The 27,174-nt window shown below is 41.7% G+C and overlaps 1 protein-coding gene across 1 annotated transcript in view; it reads right to left on the bottom strand.

The window, feature by feature from the left end:
- SMPD3 (sphingomyelin phosphodiesterase 3) overlaps window positions 1–27,174 on the bottom strand; it is a 976,655-nt gene that overhangs the window by 12,119 nt on the left and 937,362 nt on the right. Inside the window, exons 9-11 of the mRNA XM_086947747.1 lie at window positions 19,341–19,430; window positions 12,853–12,916; window positions 9,710–9,872 (exon numbers count right to left, since the gene is read on the bottom strand). Of these exons, the coding sequence (XP_086803873.1) occupies window positions 9,710–9,872; window positions 12,853–12,916; window positions 19,341–19,430 (317 nt within the window). The remainder of the gene's footprint in view (window positions 1–9,709; window positions 9,873–12,852; window positions 12,917–19,340; window positions 19,431–27,174) is intronic.

Genomic DNA, 27,174 nt, shown 5'->3' with positions numbered 1-27,174 from the left:
CTCCCATCCAACGTGAAAGGAAATCTCTATCACCCAAATTGCTGGAAACTGAGCATTTTTGTTGATAACAGACAGATCCACCACTTGGAGAATATGGACACTGACAACTTTGTATGCAGATGCCACTTGTGATTAGCAAGATGACCCCTGCTGAGTTTGTATACTCTGATGTGGAGTGATCCCACCAGATGATTGACTGTTGGAGAGATCGTATACAGTGACAGTCAGAGACATAACCTGATCACATCGAGACAGAGGGCACACAATGACATGCCACCCTACTTGTTGCAATGGTACAAGGCAGCCATGGGGTCTGTCAGTAACTGTACCAACTTACCCTTGGTGGGTTTGATGGAAGGCAGAAAGACTTAGAGATCTAACCAAATGACATGCAGCTTCAGGACATGTACTCATCTGGAGAGCACCGGCCACTGAATTACACATCATCAAGGTAACCTCCCTAGCTAAGAGATGAGGTATCCTCAATACCCTGAATTCTGTATGCAATGGATCTGCCATCAACCGCTACAGGTCATGAGCAACCTCATCATACACATGGATCCTGTCTGAGAAGAATTTTCAAAGCTGAACCCACTGCAAACTCAAGTTCCACTAAAGGACGTGCATTTGCCAATGAGCATGAGACAACAGCAGGATGCAGGATGCTAGCAGGCCAAGTACCCTTGAACTATCAAGGCTGGAATTAGCTCTTGCCTGAAGCACATTCTTTGATCTTGACTGGATACTACTTTTCAGCCCTTCTTTGCTTGTCCATCTTGAACCACCTGGTCAAAAGAACTTCACAGGCCCTCTGGTAGGACAGGCAAAACCTCATACTCCATGTCCCAGAGGAAGGGTGTGGCTACATCATCCCAAAAGGAAGTTATCACCTATTGGGTGCGGTTCCAAAAGAAAATATGTTTTGCCCATTGCATCAGTACTCTTTAATACATTGTCTGCAGGAGTGGATGAAAAAGACTTAGTATTGATCATAAAAGTGGAAGCCTGCAACTCGAGGGTATTCGGATTAGGGTGCTGTGTCAGAAACGTAGGGTCTCCAGGCAATGGGCTATGGGGTTTAGCAATAGGCACCATAGACCAGTGCCTAGAGACCCTCTGTCGCAGAAAAAGGTTATGCCTTGCTGCAGATATGGGTCAACAAGAGCATAATTAAATGGCAACAAAGGCTGTGAAGTAGAATGTCCAGGTTGCAAAACATCTGTTAAGAGATTATCTTTAGTCTCGTCTATTGAGAGGCAATTAGAAATCGTCCACTGCCCACTGAAGCAATACTGTAACTGAGGCACTTTCCTTGGTCAGGGACCCGAATGGCAAATCCACGCCAATCTCAGGGGAGTTGTCCACGTCAGGGTACAAAGCAGTATCTGTATTGTGTGGGAGGAGCAACTGATCTCCCTTTTCATCATCATTATCATGTTGCAGTGTCTGAAGGGCTTGTAGATCATCTGAGTCCTACCCAAAAATGGCCTCCATCCTCTAAAAGTTGGTGAGGTAGAGGAACTGGAGAGGAGACTTCCTCCACCAAGGATTGAGGCTTAGTTATTGTGTAGTGTGAGGTAGGATGAACCCTTGTTGAATATGGATCCAGATCCCAGGCCAGAACCAAATCTGGAATCTGCATCACTGGTGCCTGCGCCACTGCAGGAGCATCTAGCAGGAGTCTGCAGTGAATGAGTAGAAGCATGGCTTGGCATCTCAGACAAAGTGGGATTCATCAAGGGTCAGTCTACACCAGAGAAGAGCCTGCTGGTTGAATTTCGACTGGATTCATGACATGTCTGGGTGTCAGAAGGTGTGAGCGGTTATGAACTTAAGAATTTGTCGTAGTCCTCCATGAAGGAGTTGAAGGATCTCGAGGCGTCTTTGCTCCAAATTTGGCATTGGTGCAAAGGATGATGGCAAAGCCAGATTCTAGTTCCTTGAACCGTGATCTCTCTGGAACTGTACTTCTTTGACTTGTCCTTCATCTTTGCCTTTGACTTCCCTGGCATGGGTGACCTGAACGAGGACCGCCTTGCGATATCAGTCAGACAGACCCAGATTATTGGATTTTGTCACGTAGAACTTGCCTTTCTACTCCCTGATGAGTTTAGGATGCATCCGAGAAGATTTGTCACAAGTATTGGAGCTGTATTTGAGGAACCACAGGTAGATGTGCTGGTCTGTAACAGACACATGCAACTTGGTTTGAAGCCTGTCACCTAAAAGTGGCATCCCTGCACAATGGCAAACAAGCTGAAGAATTAAAAATAACAAATCTCAGGGAACTCTTACAAGAGGTTCTGGATCTAGTTTGGTGTCTGCTGAGATTCCTATGGTGAGGAATCTATTGGTAGGAGATATGCAGTTTGAGGTGTCCATCCTTTTTATAATGCTAAATAATTGAGTGTGAACATTTATGCTCATCAATTATATTTTATTTTTCATTAACTCACTCTAGGCGTGATTCCAACACTTTCCTGTGATTAGGTGTAATTTGTTCTCAAATTTCAATAAGTATACATTTTTAAATGGATGGAAGCAGTAAAAAGAAATCTTTATTTTGGATTCACACCTAAGGCATGGTTAGTAATTGCTGTTTATTTGTCCCAGCCTGATTAACTGACCAAACTAGCTGTTTTTCCTAACATTCAAGAACGCTTTTTGCAAATGGAACACAATCAGTGACCTGCTTCTGCCATCAGATTCTTACCTTCGAACCCTTACATTATAAAAATGAACAATATAAACAACTGCTCAATCTGTAGCCGGCAAATTTCGCAAGTCTAACACTGTGACATGAATGCGTAGAAATACACACAGTGCACAAAGAACTATTAGTACATGAGTCTGACAATGATTTTCCACCACCGACCTGGAACACTTCCTCTTCCAGCCTCACCAAGAGACACCCTTAAAACAATAACACCACTACCAGAAAAACATAGACTAACAGAAGCACGAGTACTCAAATCCCCACTATCATCAACCCTTGTTCAGTTCCAACATTGTATGCGTTAATGGAAAATAGTATAGAGTAAAACTAACAACAAAGTAAAGCATAGACGAGAAGTTATAGGGAGGCAGGTGGACGCCAGATATCTTGGGGAGTTCCTGGTTGGCTCGTGAGGAGGATGTGGAGAAACTGGGATTGGTCACAGTGCATTGCTATGTGTGTGTGAAAGTAGGGTGCACTCCATGGAGTTAGGTAGCAGGGACGAGAAGAAATATCATTTTGCCCAGCAAAACCTAGTAATTTGTGTGACCATGTGTTGACCAAAAGCATGATTCTGCATCTTCCTTTCTTTCCAAAGATAGGGTAGGACTAATGACTCATCTTCGTGAACTCAGGAAAAAACATCTGCAGTAAAAGGTCTACCGCCACTCTCCCAATTCGGTAGCTCCACACTATGCTCCAGACTACTTTAATTCTTTGGTACTTTAACCATATGATTCTGATCGCACTATGTGCTTTCCTGTACCCACACATTCCCTAACTTTCTGAATCTTAAATAAACCACAATGGTTGGAAAATCCTGTGTGTGCAAAGCCTGATCTTATATGCTTCAACTGATTCAACTCTTCCTCTTTTAAGCTCCCCTTATTAGGTTGAAATAGAAGCAACTCCTGTTCAAGCCGGTAACTTTTATGCAATGAGACCTAAATTCTACCTAGCACCATTCTGCCAGAAAGCGTTTTATACGTTCAATACTCTTGCACTAGCGCTTTGTATCATCCAAAGAAGGTCTAGTGTATTTACAAAGCTTAGCCTCATTTGGTATATGTTTTGTTGTTCTTAATTTTATTAATGCTGCTGTCAGAATAAGGAAAAACTATGCACTTTCATTTATTTCAGGAAATAGTTTTTAATAGTTTTTAAGATTGATGCTTTTTACCTTTTTATTAAAAAAAAATAACTAGTCTCTACTGAAATTTGAATTGCTGTATCCAAGGTACTGAATTTTGTGCTGCTACTGAATGGAGGGTCTACTGTGTTTTTCTTTTTTTTTTATTCTGTATTTGCTTTTATGGTCATTATCTTGGCCGAATAAAGAATATTTGAAACATTGACACCTGAATTCATTTGTCTTTGTCACTTAATAATACTGACGCTCACTCACTACAGTTCGATGTCCACACTAACCAAGCTCTCCAACATTACAGCCCACCGATGGAATACGAATGAATACTCCTGCAGTCCGATACCAAGGCGAGTCACACTTACTCTGACGAAATGCTTTGAGAATCTGTCCATGAAATTATGAAATACAGATATGACGGAATGTGAGAAACAACGGCTTTGAATGAGTAATCACCAGAAAGTCTTCGGTAAACATACTTAATATACAAACTATAGTTCAAATGCAAACGCTATATATGAGAAAAATTGAAAAAGGGAGAAATACTGGTGAAATAACTTAAATCCTAATATACATCTTGTTACGAGTGACATGGAAATGGGAAACTTTTTCCCATTTATAAAAAGGAGATCGTACGAAACCCGAAAACTACCGGCTTGTTGCCCTATTGGACATAGAAGCAAAAGCATATGCAATTCTGTTGAAAGAACTAGAAACCTGGGTTAAGGAAAACAACATCCTCCCCTTCTTCCAATCCGGCTTCAGGCCTCAAAGCCCTGCTATAGAAAATATCTTTGCACTGGGACACCTGTCACTCCGAGCGACCCAGCCATCACAATTACCCTTATTTTGCTGTTTTGTCGATTACAGAGCAGCCTTTGATTGAGTTGACTGCGGGAAGCTGTGGGAAAAACTGGTCTCTTGGGGCGTTTCTCAAAAACTGTTAAGGGCTATAATCGCCCTCCATGAGGGGACCTGGGTTCGTGTCAAAACCAGTCAAACGACTGTAACATCTAAGGTTGTAACCAATAATGGGCTCAAACAAGGATGCGTCCTTGCCCCGCTACTTTTTAATCTGTACACAGCCGATCTAGGCAAAGTTCTGGAGGGGGCAAATCTATTGACCCCAAGGCTGGGGAAAGAGCGACTCCAAATCCTCCAATATACAGACGACATTGTCATAATGGAGCACACCAGGACAGGCCTACAGAAAACCCTAGAAGCTCTGGATGGGTTTAACCAAAAAAGCAATCTATCAGTGAACCAAGAGAAGACCAAGATAATTATCTTTGGGAAGTATCACCGAAAGAAGACAGCACAATGGCACTTAGGAGACCTGCAAATTCGAACATGCAGAACTTATAACTATCTTGGTCTCAGGCTATCGGACGGGCCAAACCTACAGCCCATCTGAAATATCTAAGGAGCAAGGGGGCCAGCATTATATACAGCCTGAGAAATCTCAACAGACGTCTACAGAGTCCGACTACCGAACCCATTCTGAAAGTTTTGAAAGCAAAATTAATCCCCTCTCTGAACTACGGCCACCTAGCCTTCCCCGGAGCCCTCACCAAGTTTCTGACAAACCATCAAATTTCTCCCTATAAGAAGGTTCTAGAATTCCCACGACAGGCCAGGAAAGCAAGAGTAAGATTGGAGCGGGGCCTCACCCGTCCAGACATCAGTTGCTTAGGGGATACTCTAAAATATTATATCAACACCCTGCGAGCTCCAGAAAACTCTCTGAAAAGGCTAATCAAAACCATCTTTGAAGAAGGTCGATCTCCATGGCAGGTTCACCTGGCAGAAGCCATAGAAACGCTAGAAATAGATGCTCAAAACTTGCACAATTTAAATATTCCGGTAACTGCATGGAAAAGAACAGTGAACACACAGGTAAAGAAAATATCTTATGAAAGAGATCTGGAAAGTTTACACCATCATCCCAATCTCTCTGCACTGGACGCCTCCTACACAGTGGGCAAACCACAGTAATACTTTGAGCAAGCACTGACAGTCCGGGCCCGGAAAAAAATCGCCTATATGAGACTGCTCGCACTGCCTATCGCGGACTTCAACCAAGCCTGGGCCCGGAAGGACAATTTAGCAGCATGTCGTCTTTGCAGCTATCACCGGGAATCTTGGCTCCACTTGCTGTGCTGCTGCCCTAAACTGGCTTGCGAGCGGCGCCAGCTGGTTCTTCCCATCTGCAGCTCTGATGCACTAATACGATGCAGAGAAGTCTCAGACCTGTGTTTTTCTGCTAAAACAGCCCAAATAGCTGCACGGTTAGGGAAATTTACAGAATCAATCCGGGCAGCCTTGTCAGAGAAAACTGAGTCACTAAAACAAAACTAGCCGGGCTTCAACCAAGAGAGACTATGAAAATACTCTCCACAAAGTTTCATGCACTTGCACTTTACTGCCAGTTTGGATAAACGTTTTAATGTTTTAAACTTTTCTACAGTTCGTAGCAAGTTGTCTGAGATTTTAACTTTTTTTTCTTCTCTTCGGTAGTTTATTGTAAAAATAGTATATTGTAATGATTTTAAGTAATTGAACAATAAGGCTTAACATACATTCTTGTTATGAGTGACGCTACTTGTTTAAGGCAGCATCATACCACGTGTTGGTATTATGGGATGCCCTTCCGATCTGAGTACCTCCGCGAATGGCTTATTCAGGTGTCGGGCCCTAATGGCGGAGCGAGGGAGTGACCTGTAGCGCAATATTCATTTTTATAAAAATAAAGAGCAGCGCTTATCCCTGAAGAGATTTCTTAAACTGGATAGAAACCCCCGACTCTTTTGTTCATAAGGGCTGTCCTTACACTGTGATCTAAGAAGCATGCATTTCAGCCCTGAGTGCATTGTGACAACACATCTCTGGCCTTGGTTTGTATTTTAAGTTAAATATCAGGCAAAGGGCTCGGTGGAGAGGCTGCAATATGCCCTATGGGTACTTTGATGACCTAAGATGAGTCAGAGTAAATTGGTTCCGGTGTGAAAAGCTGGGGATGCCTCTTGTTCTTCTGTGAAACAAAGTGGCTTTAAGGTGTAGGCTGGTTGCGTTAAGTTGACATTAAGGAAGAATGGTGTATTTCCGTATATTTGATCAGTTTTTTCGACATCAAAAGTAAGAAAAAAAAATCAGAACATGACAAGGTCAAGTGGATACATTCACCACGCAGATTTACAATGTGTTTGGATACTTTTACAATCTATAGCATTTATGTACTCTATCTCGAGCACTACTATTCTCTTACTACAATACCAAAGAGGGACCTAGGTGTGTGTAAATGGCAGAAGTATATTGGAGCCTCAACACTCGGTGTGCGTTTTTATGCGGTGTACTGTATTACTTAACATGTAGTAATGCCAATTAGCATTGCCACAGGGGGATATAGTGGAGCATGTTTGCCATCCTTTCTGACAACCTTCAAGAACATATTTATAGAGTTCTGATAAAAAAAAAAAATCAGGCTCCTCAAAAAGGGGCACTGTGGACTTGTGAACTAGCAAAATGTCAGCTGAAATTGATCAAGATGAAACGGGAATTCCACGGATTATGTGGCAAGTATGTGGCTCTGACGCAGTTGCACTGGACCACCTATAACCCAATCTAGGTGCGAGGAATACTTGTGCACCTTACTTGTGGAATATGCTAAGAACGTATTTCTGTTTCTTAGCTGGGCAAGTACCACCCTGTAAACAAAGAGGATGGACTAGAACTTGACTACACCCACCATAAAATATAGTGGGAGTCTGATAAAAGATCTGAGGAACTGGCCAGTGTGTCAAACTTTACACACTGAATTAATGATCCCTATATCCTGCGTGCATGCGTCATACCCTTTCTGTAGTACTGAATTTGTGCTGTTGGTTATCAGTGGGGACCACCAGAACGTATTTCAGGGGCCCAGGACACTGCCACCTCCATCACTTTCATATAGTCCCCCTCTGCAGTAGGAGACAGGAGATCAGTCCCACATTAGTTTCCACTGAGGTCATGGAAATTGAAGAAGGACCTTCGTGCTATATAAAACTTTAAAAATAAATAAATATACCGTACGTTAGAGTATTGGCTGTGCCTCTATCTCCAGAACCCCCAGTGGAATGAAAGAACGGCTGCTATGACTCTCCGACTGTGAGCATATTCGGTCTCGAGTCCCTGGCCAGGCTGATTGTTGAGGGCATAGACACGGCATCTCAGAAGTAATCGGGGGCACTACAGGTTGTTTAATTGCAGCTGCAGTAACAAGGCAAGATCTGCCTCATGCACGTATACCCGCTTCTCGTTCAGCTTCCCAAAATGTTGGGAGACGGATTAAGCACAATCATTCCTCTTTGCTCATTGTCTCTACAGAAGCATGCATGCTGCTCTCAACACTAGGCAAGGACTTTACTAGTGAAAGACATGTCTTTGTTTTGGAGTGCAATACACCTGCAGAAGACACATTGTGAAGATGTACTTCAAAGGTGGCATTTTCAAGCTTGATGTATAAGGACACTGAAATCCCAGCGTATCATTGGCGTTCCGCTGTGAGACTGCCTGAGAGTATTATTAGTCATCTCCTGGATAGTCACATGAACATCCCTCCTGGGCCTGGCAGGGCGGAGGGGGCAGGCGGAGGAGCGACAAAAGCACACATTCCCAATTGAATCCAAAAGTTGAGCCTCTGCTCCCTTTTCTCTTGTGTAGTAATTTATTTGATAATCACTGAATCCTGGAGGCGCAATATAGTAATGTCAATTTAAAAGGAAGAACTATCTAATTAATAACTTCAATCTCATTAAATTTCGGTATCCGCAATGCAAATATCTAAAATGGGCCAGGAGGATGGTAGTGTTATCCGTCAAAGTTGTTTAAATCAACAACAGAAAAGCAAACGATGCTCAATCTTCTAGCTGCAAAGCCCGGTGGAAATGGAGCACCGCCTACGGCTTCATTCTGGGTGGAAAGTAGCTAGGAAATGTATCAAAAGGAGTGTGTGTGGGCACTGGACTGTGTTTCTGAAGGTAACTACAAAACAAGACTAGGTTGTTCAGGTCGTTTGAGGCATCTGAAGACTGACTACATGCATGAAATGCAGGTGCCATATTGTGTCCCATTACCATGACTTTTTAAATGCAAACGAGGATCAGGTGAATCTAGATGGTGGAGTGAGTTTAAAGAGTTAAGAGCCATGTTGGGAAGTGGGTTCACAATCAGCATGAGCTAGAATGGAACACCTACGAGAATACGGACACTCGAAGGTCAATACTGGGGCACCATGTTAGAAAATTGATGCACTCAAAACGTTAGCACGAATAGTCAAACATATATCATACAGAACATATGTCCTCTAGGCAAAATTGATGTATCTATACCTTCCTAATGTAGGTGACTTGATTATGTATTCGACGGGGTTGCACATTTTGTTGCTAACATTTGGCCAACGTGTTTGTGTCCCCAAGTAACATATGCGGTGGTTGTAGTGTGCAGAGAAACATCATGTACCACAGTGCAGTGCTAAAGGCATGCATGAAGACCTGATACAGTAAGTGCATTCATATACCAAACTATGGGCTTTTTATTTACAGTCTGGCAGAGATGGGGCATCTGCCTTTAAGCAGTGAATATTCTATGCACCCTAATTATGATGCATCGATATCAATACACTCTATCTGCATCAAGCAGGATATCTGCTGCTTTTAGGCAAATGTCCTGTATCCACTAAACTCTAAATCCACATTCATGTTGGTCTCCTATAAATGCTATTCCAGTGTAGGTGATACGATTTTACACTTGGTCAATTCTCACTTGTGTATTTTCCAAAATCAAAAGGCAATTTTCCAAGACATACTCACCGCTTTCCATTCCAGGTTGAGGCCCTCCTCTTTGTAAAGTATGTAATCAATCCGTCTACCATTGCCTTTCAAAGGCACCTTTCTCCCCTTTTGGTTTGGACAGTGGTTCTTGCTTGTAGGATATACTAAATACTCTTTTCTACCATCCTCGTTTTCCAGAACCCTGCACAGAACAGAGTAAAACATATTTTTTTTACTTCATTATATAATTTGATGAGTACATTTCATTGGTTTCACAATGAATCATGCAGATGCTGGGACACAATAGGGAATCAAAGATGGAAAGGAGTAACTGCATTGGGGTGGGGAAAATAGAAGGAAATCATACATTTGCTTAGGTATTAAAAGAGCACTTTGGAGAATGTTAATTTAAGTCTTTCAAAGTCCTGATCAAGGATCTCTAATATTGAACTCATGGTCACCAACAAAGTATGGCCCCCAGGATCAGAAAACAAATCGACAATCTGTTCACGGTTTTCCAAGATTTAACCTACCAAGAGACTCATAAGAACACCCTTTGAGCTTCCTTCCACTTCCAAAAGGAACTACTAACCTCTTCCAGCCTTAAAATCCAGAGGATTTTTTTTTTTTAAGAATTAAGTGAGAAATAGCGCCTAAAAGCATAAATCGCCAACGCAGCTATCTGATCTCATTGGACCGGGAAAAAGTCAAAAGTTCAGGCCAACCGCAATGGAACACTGGTCAGATACAGTTCCAGATTAGTCCAACTGAAGGCTTACCTTCTCAAGTTTTGTGCCAAAAGTCCCGTTCGCATTGGCAAGGGTCGCAAAGAGAAAGCATGGTGGTCAGCTGTCGGCGTGGTGTGAAGAGCCGGCCAGGCCTCAGAACGGGTGGTTTGGAGCTTCGCATTTGTTGTTCTCCCATGGGCGGTCAATGCTGCGGTGCTAGGAGACGGGCTGGTGATGGCTCGCGCTGGTTTTTGTTGCGACCGGCGCAATCCCGGTGTGAACGATGAGTATTCACTGTCACGAAGAGCTCAGAATCTTGATTTAAGCGTGCAGTGCCACACCAAGGTTCCAGGACCTGAGGGGCACCACTTAGGGGTAAGGAAGTCACTGCAGCTGGGACAAGGCACTGGTTGGGGAGCCTTTTATGTCCATGAGGGTCAGATCAGGAGGCCAGCAGACTAGTCATTTGAGTCACTCTGGAGTCCTGGGTTCAAGATGAAGTTGCAGGTCCATTTTATCTTCCCCAGGCAAGAAGGCAGCAGTTCCTTTAGAGTAGCAGTCCGGCAGAGTGGCAGTCCTGTGGCAGCACAGCAGTCCTTCTTTCTGGCAGAGTATCCACAGGCTCAGAAGTGTACTGAAGAGGATGGGCTGAGGTTCAGTATTTATACCCAGTTGTGCCTTTGAAGAGGAGAGAAGCTTCTAGAGGTTTCTCTTTGAAGTCCCCAGGCATCCTACCTTCCCCGTTCTGGCTCCAGACTAACGACAGCAGGTATGCAGCCCTTTGTGTGGAGGCAGGACACAACCTATTCCGGTGTAAGTAGGGCTGTGCCCAATGCTTCCCTCCCATACTGCCAGTGATGGCCCATTCAGTCATACCTAAGCCCCCTATTGTGTGTGGCTGTCTAGGAGGAAAACAAAAAGCTCAATTGTCAGCTACAGCCAGTCATGTGACCGGAGACAGACTGAAGGCACTAAATGGCTAAGGCAAGAAAATGGCAAGCTTCTAAAACTTCCTTTTTCAGACTTGCAGTTTAAAATGCAACTTCACCGTAAGTTGGATTTTTAGATTGTGATTCCAGAGACACCAAACACTAACTGATTATCTCTTCCCATTTAGAAATTGCACTTAAAAAATGTAGTAAGGCAACTCCAATATTTCCCTATGGGAGAGATAGGCCTTGTGGTAGTGAAAAACAAATGTAAGAGTGTTTCCACTACCAGGGCATGTAAAGCTTAAAGGTACATGTCCTACTTTTTAAATACATTGCACCCTGGCCTCTGGGGTGTTCAGGGCCTGGCCCAGGGGTGCCATACATGTATTAAAAAGGAAAGTTTGGGCCTGGCAGGTTAAAACTGCACACACAGGTTCTGCAATGGCAGGCTTGGGACATGTCTAAAGGGCTATTTAAGCGAGTGGCATAACCAGTACTGTAGGCCCACTAGTAGAATTTAATTTATAGGCCATGGGCACCAGTAATTCCACTTTACTACGGACTTACAAGTAAATGAAGTATGAGAATTGGGTATAAGCCAAACAAACATGTTTTGAGGAAAGAGCACGAGCACTCGGGCACTGTTAAATTACACAGAGTCTTAAGACCAGCAAATAACAAATTGAGCAAAAAATAAGAGGAGGAAGGCACTGCAGGAAGTGCAAAATCCCAAATGACACTATTAAAGCAGTGGCTCAAACTGTAAATGTATTTCAGTGTTTGTACAGGACCTAACGTTTTAAAGTTTGCTTCTTTTATGTTTTATTATTAGCATCAACTGTTGTGCAGCGGGTAGCAATGCACTTTACAGCTAAATTAACCAGGGTCTCAGGAATACATTTAACAATAGTACAACACGAAGAAGGAAGGCTGGCATTCATGCAATCTGCTACGTGAAAGCAAGGCCTGGGATGGAGAAGGGCAGATTGCAGAAAGTAGAGGGCCCAATTGACCTTTATTTGGTGTTGGGGTAGTGAAAAAGGAGGGAGAAAATAAATTTAGGGTAAAATGTATGAAGCACTGGCCGCAAATCACGACTACTATTTCTACAACCTGTGTGCTTTTTTGTGAACCGACCTATGTACTAATAGATACATTACAGATTAAATGTTTTGTGTGGCGCTTCAATCCAAATCCAAAGATCAACTTTTGGTTCTTCATTAAAATGTATTTCATACTCTGCTTTTAAACATTGCATAGGAATTTTCTATAGAATAAGTACCATTTTTTAACAAGATATTGGTCCACAGATTTCCAACAAAAAGCCATCACAAAGAAATGCTCAACAGCAAATTTTGTGTTAGACTTATAAGCACTATTCAAACTTTTTGAAGCAGAATGTTCACCCATATCTTAAGAAAATTTCAGCCAACACCTGTTTCACTACAGTACATGGGGCTACTCATGAGCCTTTCTACGTTTCAATTTTGAAATTAAAAGACAGCAGAAGAACTATACTTACTTTTGTAGATTATCAGGCGAGCATACTTCCTCATCATAAAGGCCTTCGGGATCCAACAGGGTTCCTATGGTATTAACAAACAGGTTACACAATGCTTCGCTGATCTCTCTTACACAAAACCTTCTACACTAGTCTGCCCAGTTGTGAATCAAGGTACAGGTGACTACAATTAACAAACCATGCTGCCATTTCCATTTTATTAGCTTTGGAGCCACCACAGACTTACACATTTTGTTTAGGGCCAGGTAGAGAAAACAGGTCTTGCGTTCATAATGGAACCAACCAATCTTTGGGAAGCACGACAGTACAGCAGTGAGGAACCTTCACACATCAGGAGTGTACATTGTTGTGCTGTGAGTACAGAAGACTGCATCCTTCTTCCCATTGGGGGAGAGGGGCCAATCCTATGGCTGTAAGTGTATCTCCTGGCTGAGTATTCGAACAGCCACATTGTGAAAACTCTAACAGGGCTACATTCTGAGTCTGGAGTACATCCTGATTCGACTGATACATCTGGGTATGTCTTCCTTTAGAAAGAAGCGTTGTTACCCTCACTCAATCTGCAAGCATTGAACAGAAGATTTCCGGAAGACTGCCCCCAGTCGAATCCTTCTATTCCATCTCTGCATGCTCTATACTGGATTATACTTTTGTTAGTCTCGAGCTGTTCCCTTATATTCTTGGGTTGAGAATGGGGAATAAGGGTGATAGTGACCACCGCCCCTAGGAAATTCAGATAACAGCTACTGTACCTACTTCAATAAGGCCAGATATATCCCTGGGGCCCATTCACACCCAAGATCAAAAAAGGATTAAATGCACAATGTACAACTCCAACTTGCTGACGGAAGCCGCAATACATCTATTCAACTTGCAACCTCTGAGCTCAGCTGATTCAATAGTTCACTGGGAAGACTTCACAGCCACACTGCCACAAAAGCTTGCAGGCACTACCCCCACTAAAGTTAACTTTCAGGGAAAGGGGGAAAACAAAATACAGAAAAAGCATAGAGTACAGCTCAAGACATTCAAAAGATCAATAAACTCAAGCTTGCGCAGGCTGAGAAGTTCGCCAGGAAATGTCAATGCACGAGCTTCCCTGTGTCAACAGAGGGCAGCCCTAAAAAGATTAAAATGGAACATCAAGAGAGACTATGAGAACGAAATCTGGGCAAAACTCTTAAACAGCAATGATAGCGCCTGTTTTTGGAAAACTGCGAATGGGTTACTGCGCCCAAAATCTGAGGATATTGGGTCACATATCTTAGAAGGAGCCTGGATAAAATATCTTACCAGCCATTTTAATAACTGTACGGAAAACGCAGGAGAACGAACGGCTAATCGAGGGCTCTCAAAGGGAATAGCTGCAGCTAGTATACCTGTAGCTAGTACACCTGAGCTAAGGGTGCAGCAATGTCCAGTCATAGGAAGCAAACCACTGAGCATAATACACCATCCACAGTCACTCCAAATACAAAAACAGATTGCTAAAGGGAGGAAAGAAGGTGCCCCGGGACCAAATGGCATACCACTAGCCCTGTTTACAGCGAAGTGCAAAGAATGGGCAGATATTCTACAACCTCTGTTTTTGGAAATCAGACTGCAAAATAGAATACCAGAAGCCTGGAAGGGCTCAACAATAGTCCCAATACACAAAAAAGGTGACAAGGCCGAGCCTAACAACTGCCGCCTAGTTGCGCTAATTGACAACGAAGCGAAGTATTTTGCAGGGATTATTTTAGAGGAGCTCACGCTCTGGGTAGAGACGATTCATATGATACCACTGAATCAGACCGGTTACCGCAAAGCGACCAGCACAGCTACAAATAACTTCGCAATTTCTCTAATGATTGATGCAGCAAAAACTTCCAACTTACCATTATACCTATGTTACATTGATTTTAGCGCTGCTTTTGATAACATCGAGAGAGGCAGACTATGGGAGAAATTGGCACGATGGGGTATTCCCCAGTCTATTTTAAAAATGTTGATGCTTCTACATACGGACACCTGGGTACAGGTGAAACTAGGTGAAGGGACTCATCTCTCCTCGAAAGTACCAACCACAAAAGGATTGAAGCAAGGTTGTGTGCTTGCCTCAACCCTGTTTAATTTATTTATGGCTGACCTTCCTAATCGGCTGGATGCCTGCAACTCCCATGCTGGGAGGGAAAACTCTAACCAATCTCATGTACGCAGATGACGTAGTTCTTTTAAGTCATACTTATGTTGGCCTGCAACACCTACTAATTGAAATGCAAATCTATGCAAAAGAAAATAACTTAAAAATAAACTTGTCCAAAACAAAGACAATGTCAATCAATAGCAAAAAGAGCATACAGAAACATTGGTTCCTTGGCGGCATCAAAATCGACCATGCCAGGGAGTATAAGTACCTAGGGGTTGTATTTGACAAGGAAGGCTCCTTCAGGCGCCAAAAAGAGGAAATAAAAAGGAAAGGTCTGTTAACTGCATTAACGATGAAAAATCTTGCAAACAAACTGATGGGACCGACATTGATTCCCCTATTGAAGGTGGTTCAGGCTAAATTTCCCCCCTCGATAACTTATGGCAGTGAGGCAATGCAGGGAAGAGATGCTAAAGAGCTGGATAGGACGTTGGTCAAAGCCTATCGAACTATGTTCAGCAGCACAAATAAGGCTGGAGTTTGGCCTTCAACAACAAGTCTTGGTTAGATATGGTGCTTACATCATATGTTGGCATAAGATAAGTAAGGCCAATCCAGACACGCTTAATTATCTGTTGTGGCAAGACATACAACATAGGGAGTTTTCCCAAGCAAGAAACTACCTCAAACTAGCCTTAGATTCCACCAAATTGTCTGGACTATGGGAGGCGCAACTCGGCCAACTTAATTTAAAAAAAACTGGTCTGGAAAAACATAAAACTAACCTCCCTATTAGAGGACAAGGCAGCCTTCTCGAAAAGATCACACACCTGGATGACCCTCAGTTCTTATAAATCGACCACCCCACAACCATATTTCAATCAGGCCTACCCTATGGTGATAAAAATGACTTTCCTAAGGTATAGACTGGGGATCCTTCCATGCACCCAACATTTACCACCATGGTTGAGGACCAAAGGCCAAGACGCCTGCAGGCTGTGTAACAAAAAGAACGGTGATATTCTGCACTTAATTTGCCTATGTGAAGAATTGCACCAAGAACAGACACAACTTCTAAAAGATTCATTTAAACAGACAGGGATCCGCTCCAGAAGGCAAGCAGTGCTGGCCTGCTTAAACCCGGCGAACATCCAATTAAACTGTAGACTGGTAACATTTTTGAGTACGGGCGAACAAAAAAATGCAGCTAAAGTTTGCTCTCAAAGCCCAACTGTGTGAAACAGCTACTGGAAGTGGATAATGAGCAGCTGCGGGAACTTAACTGCAACAAGTAGAGACAATCTCGCTAGGATGTCTGAGCATGCATGGCCGCTGCCCAGATTTCGAATCAAACAAAAGTCACAGTACCCTGGGATCCATTGACTGTTCCAAATACCGTAATCCAATCGTGTTTTATTACAATGTTTTTTTATTTTAACTTATAAAATGATTTTAACCATTTTATATTATTTTTTGTAGTGCTACTTTTGCAATGGTTTTAATTAACTATGCTAATAAACTTAAACTCACTCAATCTGTCAGTACACCAGCGTTATATAGAGGCTAGTTGAGTGATAGGTACCCTATCTTTGATCTACAGGATTTTTTATTCCGTGTCATTCTATTTACTACATATGGCCTACTTGGTGTTTAGTGCTGTGCATGGATCTAGAGTTGACATAGACTTTTTTGGTCATGAGAGCACTATTTCCCAGTCTTGTTCCCTTTCCTTTGTTCCTGATCTGTAGTAATGTCATAAGTGTGACTGACTGAGAGTTTGTGTCCATGCAGGACCACTGTGGTTAAATCTCGCTAATCTTCCCCCGCCTGCAAGGCCAATAAAAGGCTGAAATGGGAAAACTGTTTTGGAAGGGACCGCAGTATAGATAAATTACCTCTCTCTTCTTCCTGCCCAGTTCCCTGTCTTAGGAAAAAATATATTATTCACAGCTGCTTACAGTGGCATGAGGGATGCACCATCCACCGTTTCCCAATTCACTTTATAATGACAGGATCTCAGGAGACTTACCAAATCTTCCCTTAATTTGTGATTATACTAGCAGTACATTTTAGGACCTTAGAAGACTCCAAGGCAACTTTGCTGTACTCCTGCATGAAGGCTTCTAACAATTATAATTAGGGTATTGCTATTGCTGCAGATTTGCAGAAGTGAAGTAGTGTGGCTCACTGGTTAGAGGCGGCAGACCCGAGAGCAGAGGACGGCCCGGGACCAGGGTTCGATTCCCGACGCGGCAGGTTTCTGGACCAGGGTCAGCGGACTCGATAATTCTCTCGCCTCGGTGCCCACTCTGATCAGTGATCACACTCGGCAACTCTGGGCACTAGCTTGCCTCATCTTCACTAACGGCCCCACCAGACCGCCGGGGATGCCTGGTATCACCCTGGAGATACCCATTAAGGGACCATCTCTCAGGGAAGCCAGGAAGGGTTTCGCAGCGGTCGAAGCGCGGAGGTACCCCTTCGGGAGTGATTCCTGCGATATATAAGCACACAATTAATTAATTAATTAATTTAGCCTTCACCTGATACATCAATAAAGTAGGAATGTGGGGACCTCCCTTGGAAAAACACACTAGTTGTAGCACCAGCGGCCAGTTAAGCAGGGCTACACCTATGTATCGGTTTACAAGAACCAGGCTGGATGGAGTACCCCAATCCTAATGTGTCCATAGTTCTTTGTAATTACCCCAAGGACTATACTGTAAACCTTTGATAGCAACAACATTTTTATCACCAATTTGCTAAAAGTATGTAAAGTTACTGGGACACATAATGCTCACAAAATTAATATACCAGAATGTTGGAATATAATAAATAAAATCCCAGAGTGACGTGGATTCAAATGTTGGATATTCAACAATTCTACAAAATTCCTAACTCAAGTAAGTGGCGTGCTACACCAATGAATCAGAGTAAATAATTTAACTGAGGAGATCAACATTATAAAACACTGAGACTATAACATACATGTTTTTCCATCACAAGAGCTGAGGTGATCCAATTTGCGCCTATGATGTACACTGTCAGAAGTTAATCCGTGAGGAGGCGGTACCTGGGTGTTACGTTTGTCTGGTTGTTCTGACATGTCCAGGTCAGCTGCAACTAAAAAGTCTAACCTTGATGCAGTGCGGAACACTAGTGAATCTTTATTTGCCAGTACTTGCAGCGCTGTTGGGCAACGCAAATCTGTAGAACATCTACTGGTTCAAAGTATATTCACCATAATAGGGCAACAATATTATCGCCAAGAAGCTTAGGGACACAGCAAGTGCAACAGAAGTATGCTCCTAGCGGGGGCAGTTCAAAGTCATACAACGTAACAAATAGCATCATATCATAATGTATATGGGTTGTACTTACTGATTCAAAATGGCACTTTTTCAACAAATTGACTTGCTCTGTTCTCCTCACTAAAATCATAATGTGGGTGGCCGTCGCTTTTTCCCCCCTCAAAAGTATTGCTCATTTCCTTCACAGTGTTGATTTCTGTGAATTTTTCTTGCTACTAAAACTTAGGTTTGGTGAATTGTTAATTTTAATGCAACAGTAAATGTAAGAGAATCTGCATTGTTTCAGGGGCCATGATTCTGCATACCAAAGACTGATAAATGGCAACATTTGTTCTGGACTTCAGGGTGGTCCAACGACTGCTGTGAGATGACCAGCCTGCATAGGAGTCATGGAGAGATTGTGAAAGGCCTGTTCTGACTGGCCAACCTTACAAACAATCAGAAAAAGGGTCATAGGTTAGGCTCATTATGATTGGCTGGTAGCAGCCACTCCAAATCGTTGCAGATTGCTTTTACTTCCTGTACCACAGTTTTCAGTCCAGGGAGATACCAGTGGCCTAACATAGAGTTTTTCTCTGTTCCTGAACGAAGTTCAATTTTTCGCCTCTTTTAACGCTAGAAGTGGTCTACAAATATGAGCAAAATGTCGCCAGTTTCGATTTTCTGTGAAATTATTTACACACACTTAACCAGAGCCCGAAAAATTAAATACAAACATCTCACAGCTTGATTCACTTTATAAGAGTACTGGTATGTATTTTTCCAGCTATGAATTGGCCTACTGGGGCACCTGATGATTTCCTGGTAGGCTGGGGGTTGAGGATGCTTTCGGTTGTTATCTCCTTGGGATCTTACTCCTCAACGTTTTTCAGTAACCAAGTCTTTTTTAGTCACAAGTATGTCTGGAATAAGACACCATAGCTATGAGAAATAGCTCTGTGACAGCTTCCACCTTTCCCTAGACATTTACTCCAATGCATCACATTAGATAATAAAAAATGAGAGTAACATAGACTGTTACATTGTTAATTCTTGAAACAAAAGCTTACCAATTGCCCATGATTTTTCCTCCCCGGGACTCATCCGGCACGGGTCCTTGTAGTGTGTAAACAGTGAGTGTTGCTGTTCAAGCTTGTCTTCTGTCAAAACAAAACATCTGGACTCTTAACAGTGCCACAAAAAAGAACCACAGACCATTAAAACCCGAGAGAGCAAGAAAAGGCATGCACTTACACGGAGTGCTGAAAAAAAAAGAAAAAGTAGCTCACAGAATGTAAATAGTGAAAGGATACAAGTAATTCAGTTGCAAAAAAATGTAAAGAAGCTAAGCTTGAAGGGAAGGACAAACATAAAAAGTGGTAAGCAAATCCATTGACTAAGAAACACGCATCTGAGACAGAAGAAAGCCAATCACTAGTAAACAGTGGGTTGACCGAAGCCCCTGTAAGTATTGCTTTTTGTACAATAGATCTACAAAAGACAGCTAAAAGTTGTCTGTAGCCAAGACCTAATAATGAGCAATAAATGCTTCCCTCAGTGTATCTCACAAATATAATCACATAATTTCCACATTCACTCGATCTCACAAGACTTGCATATATAAGCCCTAACCCAAAGAATAGCAAGTATGAATGCCAGAGTACAAGAAAAATATATATGGTTTTAATCTTGCAAAAATAATACATAATATGTTGTATAAAATTAATTTGTAGACATATAAAAACATAGATTGCACATCACAAGGAAGAGGAAGATTTTCTAAGACAAACAAATGGTTCCTTCAATGTGTACACCTCTACTGTAAATGACACTGAACATCCATGAAACGTAATTATTGTCATGTAAGAATGCCCAGTGTCTGTAGATCATGTTTAGATGTTTCGTTGACACATTTCAGTGGGGCAGATTAATAGGTTCTACCTTCTTCAGGACTAAACTAAATTAATATCTTCTATAGATCAAAAGCAATAATGTTTCACAACATCTACAAAATAAGCTAAAAATACAATAATAATATTTGTATTGGATTAAAGTGATATAGATTTTTCTAGCACTTTGGCATTCATATTTGCTACTTTGGGTTAAAGGTTATATATGTGAGTCTTGTGAGACTGAGTGAATGTGGAATTTAGGTGATGATATTTTTTTAATACACTAAGGAGAGCATTGATTAACCTTGATTACCCCTCACTTTGGTTTGAGGGGGCCACTCTCTATTTCTGAAGACCAAGAAATGAACCTGAACAGAGTACCACAAACACCTCAATGGATCACATTACCATTTTCAGCTCATACTCTTATCTTTAATAAATTCAAAACCATGTTGAAAACGTACATTCCAGACAGCCTATAGTACTACAAGGCCATACTGGTTGCAAATGTGTCCATACGAGTGCTCAAAACAACATAGCAAGGAATACAGTCATGAAGAATTCACTAAAGGCATCCCAAATATATGGCAAACGGATATAGGTAGAAGCTTCAAATTAGCCCTAAGGGAAATTAGCTAAAGCAAATTTGAAATATTGTTATGTAAAACAATAACAAGTTTATTGAACTCACAATTCCTCTACAAAAGGTAAGTCCCTTAATACAGTAACCATATGTTTGTCTAGCTATGTTAAAAAAAAGGTGATGTAGCATTGTAAAAACTATGGATCCTGGCCTTGTATGAGAAGTGAAAGACCATTGAAAACAACAAGTAATCATGTGCTTTTTCCAATGGATAGGCCTAACAATGACAAAATATTTAATTATATTATAATGAGCTAGTCAGATAAATGCCTGCGTTCCTTAAGTACTGGAATGACATGGTTCTCAAATAAAATTCTACTGCAGCTATATGGTGAAAACCTATTAATAAATACATTATGTATATAATTAATGAGCCATGCATTAATGACCTAAGGGGAGCTGCGAAATCAGAGGCATAAGAAGTATGAGGTACAGTGTATGCTATCATTATGTATAGATTCGTATATCCATTTCTGGGATGCCACCTCTTCTAACTTTAGCTATTTCGAAGAACACTCTTGAAAATAAATTCCAATAGGCTCATTGGAGAGGGGACATGGTATACTTCTAATGCACAGTTTTAGTGAGCAGATGTTTTTTCAGCCCCTGCTCAATAGCTTTTTTTTACTGAAATCTCACAAAGGAATGTCTTGGCATATAGTTCAAGAAGGGGGCAGCCTGCTCTGCTTCTGCATGTTGCTTTCAGTGTTTCCCAAACTGTGAGTGGTGACCCACTCGTGCGTTATTTGCTGATTTTTGGTGGGTCCCGAAAGTCCAAGCAATAAATAAAGATGCCTTTAAATTCTTTATTTATCTTGTCACATTTGCTACCTTCGAAGGCAGAGACTGAATGTCAGGCTATGTCTTCTTGGTATTTACAAACTACTCTCACTTAGCAGTTAGAGAAAGAAAAGTAAAGTAAATTATAAATTATATGACAGAGTTTCTGGGGTAAAGGGAGTGGAAAAGGAGAGGCTGTAGGATGTTGTATTTTGTGCCAAATAACACAATGTAAATTCCTGTCAATGAACTGTGCACATTCCATAAGATAAGTTAGAAAAGCAAAAATGAAGCACAGTATTTTGTAATTCTGAAGTGTGATGGAAACAATGATTTTAATAAGATCCTTTAATAGGATCAGAGCAAGTAAAGAATACACTTTACTTGGTAATGCACAAATGATAAATATTCACTGAAACCTGATTTCAACACATTATCATTTGTATGCAACAAGGTTTTGTCAGAAAAACTGTGTGTCTGTGCAAATGTAGTATAGTTAGAAAAAACAGTGGCCCCTCGACCAAAAATACCTCAATCAATATCAATATACCAAATGGCCACTTTAATTAATTACATATAGATAGATAGTTTCAAGAAAAGTATTTATCTATATGTAATTAATTAAAGTGACCATTTGGTATATTGACATCGATTGCGGTATTTTTGATCAAAGGACCATTGTCTTTTCTACATAAGCTTACCCAACGTTCAGATGACACTCTGGTTTTCTTGTCACTTATAACTGTGCACATTTAGTGGCAATGTCATTAGAAAAAGTGCAGTCTATAAAAGACATTGCGCTATCACAAGATGCTTTCGTTACATTACAACATTTCCTGTCTAAAGTCTATTAAGTGTAGAAGGGATGCATAAGTTTGCCATTCTTAAAAATATGGGTTGTGTTTCTAAAATGTTTGGGAAGCACTACTCTACAAAATCAAAATATAAATCAAAATGTCTGCTCTACTTTGGTTCGTAGGTTTGGAACAAGTCTAGCAAAATTATTTTAGGAACATGTTGAAGGTCTGGCAACGTATAAATACCATCAAGGCTGAGGCCAGAATTTAAAGCAACAGTTCTAACTAAGACAAAAAGTCAATAAAAATCCAAAACAGTTGATAAAAGACTTCTTCTGTCCTGAATGGTGTATTTGTATTTTCAACTGCTTGCAGGCAGCACACTCAGTATCCCAATAGGCACGGGTACAATTTGCAGTAGCAGCTTTGGGGGAAGAGGATTATTCAGTGTGCTATCAGGTTAAGGTTGTGCCAATGTGCAATCTCAGGTCCAGTGGGCAAGTGTTACAATGCTCTCGCTGCATACGTACGGCCAGATATGGAGGTCGACGACGCAGGATATCCAGAACCCCAGTTTATCACGGCGCCCGATGCTGCTTCGGTTTGCTATTGTCCCGAGGCCTTTCATTATCAAGGAAGGATATATATCATCTAAAGAACTCCAACTACACTACGGCGCCTTATACCAAGAAGGTTTGCCAATGCTTGTGGCACAGTAAACAAACAAGAAATATATCTATAGAAACCCAGGCTCCACTGGACTGTTATCGCGATTTCCTATAAACTCCATACTGAGTAACAGCCACCCACAAATAAGTGTTAAATATCTACTGTTATAATCTCAATACCTCTGCAAGCCTTTCAAGAAGTGCATCAATAAGGAAAACAAGGACAATAGCAAGTGAGGTACTGAGTACGTTTTCCTCCAGCTGAATTAACTCCCCCACGAAATATATCCAAATAGGGGATCACCAAATTATTGTTGTTGTGTTCTATGTCCTATTGCAAATGACGGACTCCTGAAGAAGGCAATAGCCGAAACGCGCGTAGAGTCTCCATCCACCGCTTTGCTTACTCCACTAGCCCGACCTATCATCATAGTCATTTGTGTTGTTTCTGTCTCTCCCCTTTTAATCCTTGTTTTTTAGTATGTTTATATATCTTTCTGGAATCACAAAATGTATGTCATTGACTTTTTAATTGATTATATGTATTTTTATAAAAGAAAATCTCAACAAAAATGAAGAAAATATTTAAATAAATCACAAAAACTATTTTGAATACAAATAGCTAGTTTTGTTTCTATCAATTCTGTTTACATGTCACAATATTCATTTAATTAGTTGACTGGTTTCCTTGGGTTTTTTGGCTTAACTATTAAGCTCACTACTGTTCGCTCTTCCAAAAATCAGGTTAAGGTTGTGCCAATGTGCAACCTCAGGTCCAGTGGGCAAGTGTTACAATGCTCTCGCTGCATACGTACGGCCAGATATGGGGGTAGATAATTTTCATATCTGGCTTCTAATTATTGGAACAGGCTACCCTTACATATACGATCCTATCCTACCCTGACCTAGGTCTAGTTAAAAAAAATCTCAAAACCTGGCTCTTCTGACTCTTTTGATCTCTTCCACCTGTTAATGTGCAATGAGCATTGAGAGACCCTCTCCGGGTTGATTTGTTAGCACTATATAAATGTACATAACATAACAGATATTCAGAAGATCATTGTTAGACATGGCATACTAGGCATGGTTCTCTGCCAACTTTTTGCCTTCAACCCTCCTGTTTTGCTGACTTTGTTTTTGCTGTCTTAAGGACTCTGCTCACTTTACCACTACTTATTAGTGGTAATGTGCTTCTGCTCTCTCATTTAAACATGGCAATATTGGCTTACACACAATTGGCACATTTAATTTTCTTAGAAGCCCCAAGTAAGTGGTACTACATGTACCCAGGGCCTGTAAATTAAATGCTACTAGTGGGCCTGCAGCACAGTTTGTGCTACCCACTTAAGTAGCCCTTTAAATATCTCATGCCTGACATTGTAACTTGTGTGTGCATTTTTAAAGTGCCATTTGGACCTGGCAAAATAAACCTTTTCCCAGGCCTAAACCTTCCTTTTTAAATGAATACCTATAAGTCATGCCAAGGGTAAGCCTTGAACATCCCAGAGAGCAGGGTTAAGTGTATTTGAAAAGTTGGCCATGTACCTTCAAGGGTTACATGTCCTGGTGGTGAAAAACTCTTAAATTCGTTTTGCAGTACTACTAGTACTACGCCTACCCTAGGATAACATTGGGTTTCCGTTTTACAATTAATAAGTAATAATTGCAATTGGAAACAGGTAGGGATGTCGGGTCAGGTGTCTATGGAATTTTAATTAAAAGCCCTCTTCAATAGTATAGTTGGATGTTTAATCACAATTCTGAAAATGTCACTGTTACAAAGTTGACATTTTGTTGTCCTAACCATTTGGCGCCTGCAGCCTGATCCTAGATGACATGACTAGGTGTAGCTGGCAGTTGGTCTTTGTGTATTACTACCAAACAGTGAGACACAGGGAAGATAGGTTTTGGCAGGATGGGCCACTATGAGTTAGGGAGGAGCAGGATCAGTCAACTACCACACTATCATCACAAAGGCTCTGCCTGAGCACTCTCACAAAGGAGTTGACACTGATCTTTTGTGACCCTAGACACGCTGGGGCCAGGACAGGGAGGAAGGGGATGCCGGACTACTCATGGGAGTGAAAACCTCTAGAAGCTTCCTCTATTCAAAGTGGGCACCAGGTATAAATATTGGACCCTTAGACCCAACTCTTCAGTACAATCACTTCTGGACTTGTGGAAGGCTCTGCCAGGAAGAAGGACTGCTGTGTTGCTGTGTTGCTGAAAGGTCTTCCATTATGCTGCACAGCTTCAGAGACAGAACAGGTATCAACCAACCTTGAACCCAGCACTAAGACTCTGCCATCTCTCAGTCCTGCCCTCTGAAGAGGTGCCACCGTAATCCTGGACCCTTGAAAGTGGGCATGAAGGTGCTCTGCCAGCCCATTTTAGATTCATCAGAACCGACGCACCTCGTCCACGGTGACGAGCATCTCCGGCATTTCTTCGGCTGCCCGACACATCTCCCTGGGAACTGACGCATCGCCTCTGCTGCATGGACTTCTCCAACATAAGTATTCTGCACTGCCTACAGCAACCCATCAGTACTGACACTGCGTGATGCATCTCCCCACTTGGACATTGCCTCGCCCAATGCTGCCAATCAGAACTGCCACTGCACGATGCATCTCCACACAAAGACATTGCCTTGCCCAACACAGCCCTTTCAAACTTCCACTGCGTGGCACTTCTCCAAACAAGGAGATTGCCTCGCACTTCGTAGCTCTCCAGAACCGCCTCTGCGTGACGCATCTGCTCGCCTGTACTCTGCATCGCATTTGCTGCACAACACACCCTCAACACGGGACACTGCATCTCTTCTCATCCAGGATTAAGGTATTGTGATGAGTGACGTAAGTGGGTCCCTGTGGGTAAACTGCACTTCATCACGGTCGGTTTGAACTTGTGACTTTCTCTCGGTCCGGCGCAACCAGATATCCACAGTTGGCGCGATGTGCTTTTTGGTGCTATTTTCACTAAAATCTTTCAAATTGTATACCTCCGGTTCTTCTCATTGGATTTTGTAGCTTTGGTCTTGTTTTATTAATTCAAGCTTATTCAATTTTTCTAATTTGGTGTGTGATTTTCCATATGTTGTGTCTTCACTTTATTACTGGTTGAAGTGCTGCATAAATACTTTACACATTGCCTCTAAGTTAAGCCTGATCGCTCTGTGCAAATCTACCAGAGGGTTGAGCTCAGATTCATTTGGGGTTTGCTTGTGACTTCGCCCTGAAAAGGATTGGGGTTGCTGCTTGAGTAGGATTTCACTCCCCTCAACCAGTAACCACATTTCTTACACTCAGTATTTAAATGTTCTACTATAGGGTAGAGGGTGGTGGAGATTCAATGGTTTCCATACTCATACGCCAAAAGATTGTTTTCTAAAGTTCCATATGCAATGCGCCATGGAAAATTCATTCTGGAGTTCAAAAATACATTCATTGTCATGGTGACTACTTGCCAGAAACTGTTGGTTCGATAACAACACCGTTGCAGTTGTGTAAGGAATTTCTTGCCATCTCATATATTTTTCACAAATATTGGCACCGTTTTTTCTTCTCTTATTTTCGGTTTCGTGCACAGTGTTAACTAAATTTTGACTTCACTACCCTTTCAGGCTAATGTATTTCATTTCATTAGAGCAAGTGGATCATCTTGGTTGATTGAAAGACTTGCCAGGTTAACGTTGTCATGTAATATTCACCTTCATATGTCTTTGCATTGAAGCACCCCAAAACATAAAGTCAAAAGGTTATCTATGTGGCTAGAGATCATGTTCACAGTTGACCCTTTCATATGTTGATCAGTAATACACGCCTCATTTTCCCAGCTCTCAGATTCCAGTGACCACTCCTTGGCCTTTGACGCCATTGACCCCGATTCACTAAACACTTGGCTTCACTGTGTAAAATGTATACTCGAAGGTTAGATGGTTTGAGTAATCTTCTGACCTATTTGGAAGTCTCAATTAATTCAAAGAGCACTTCTGGGAACCCGTGACTTTTCTAGATTCCCAAGACATATCACATGCTTAAACATTTTTCCACGTGGTAATGCAGCAAATCCACATTACCACACATAGAGCTGTTGCAATCAAATGCAATTGCACTTTCACCTTT

The sequence above is a fragment of the Lissotriton vulgaris genome, chromosome 12 (assembly GCF_964263255.1).
Source record: "Lissotriton vulgaris chromosome 12, aLisVul1.2, whole genome shotgun sequence".
Lineage (NCBI taxonomy): Eukaryota > Metazoa > Chordata > Amphibia > Caudata > Salamandridae > Lissotriton > Lissotriton vulgaris.
This window is presented reverse-complemented; position numbering and strand designations above follow the sequence as displayed.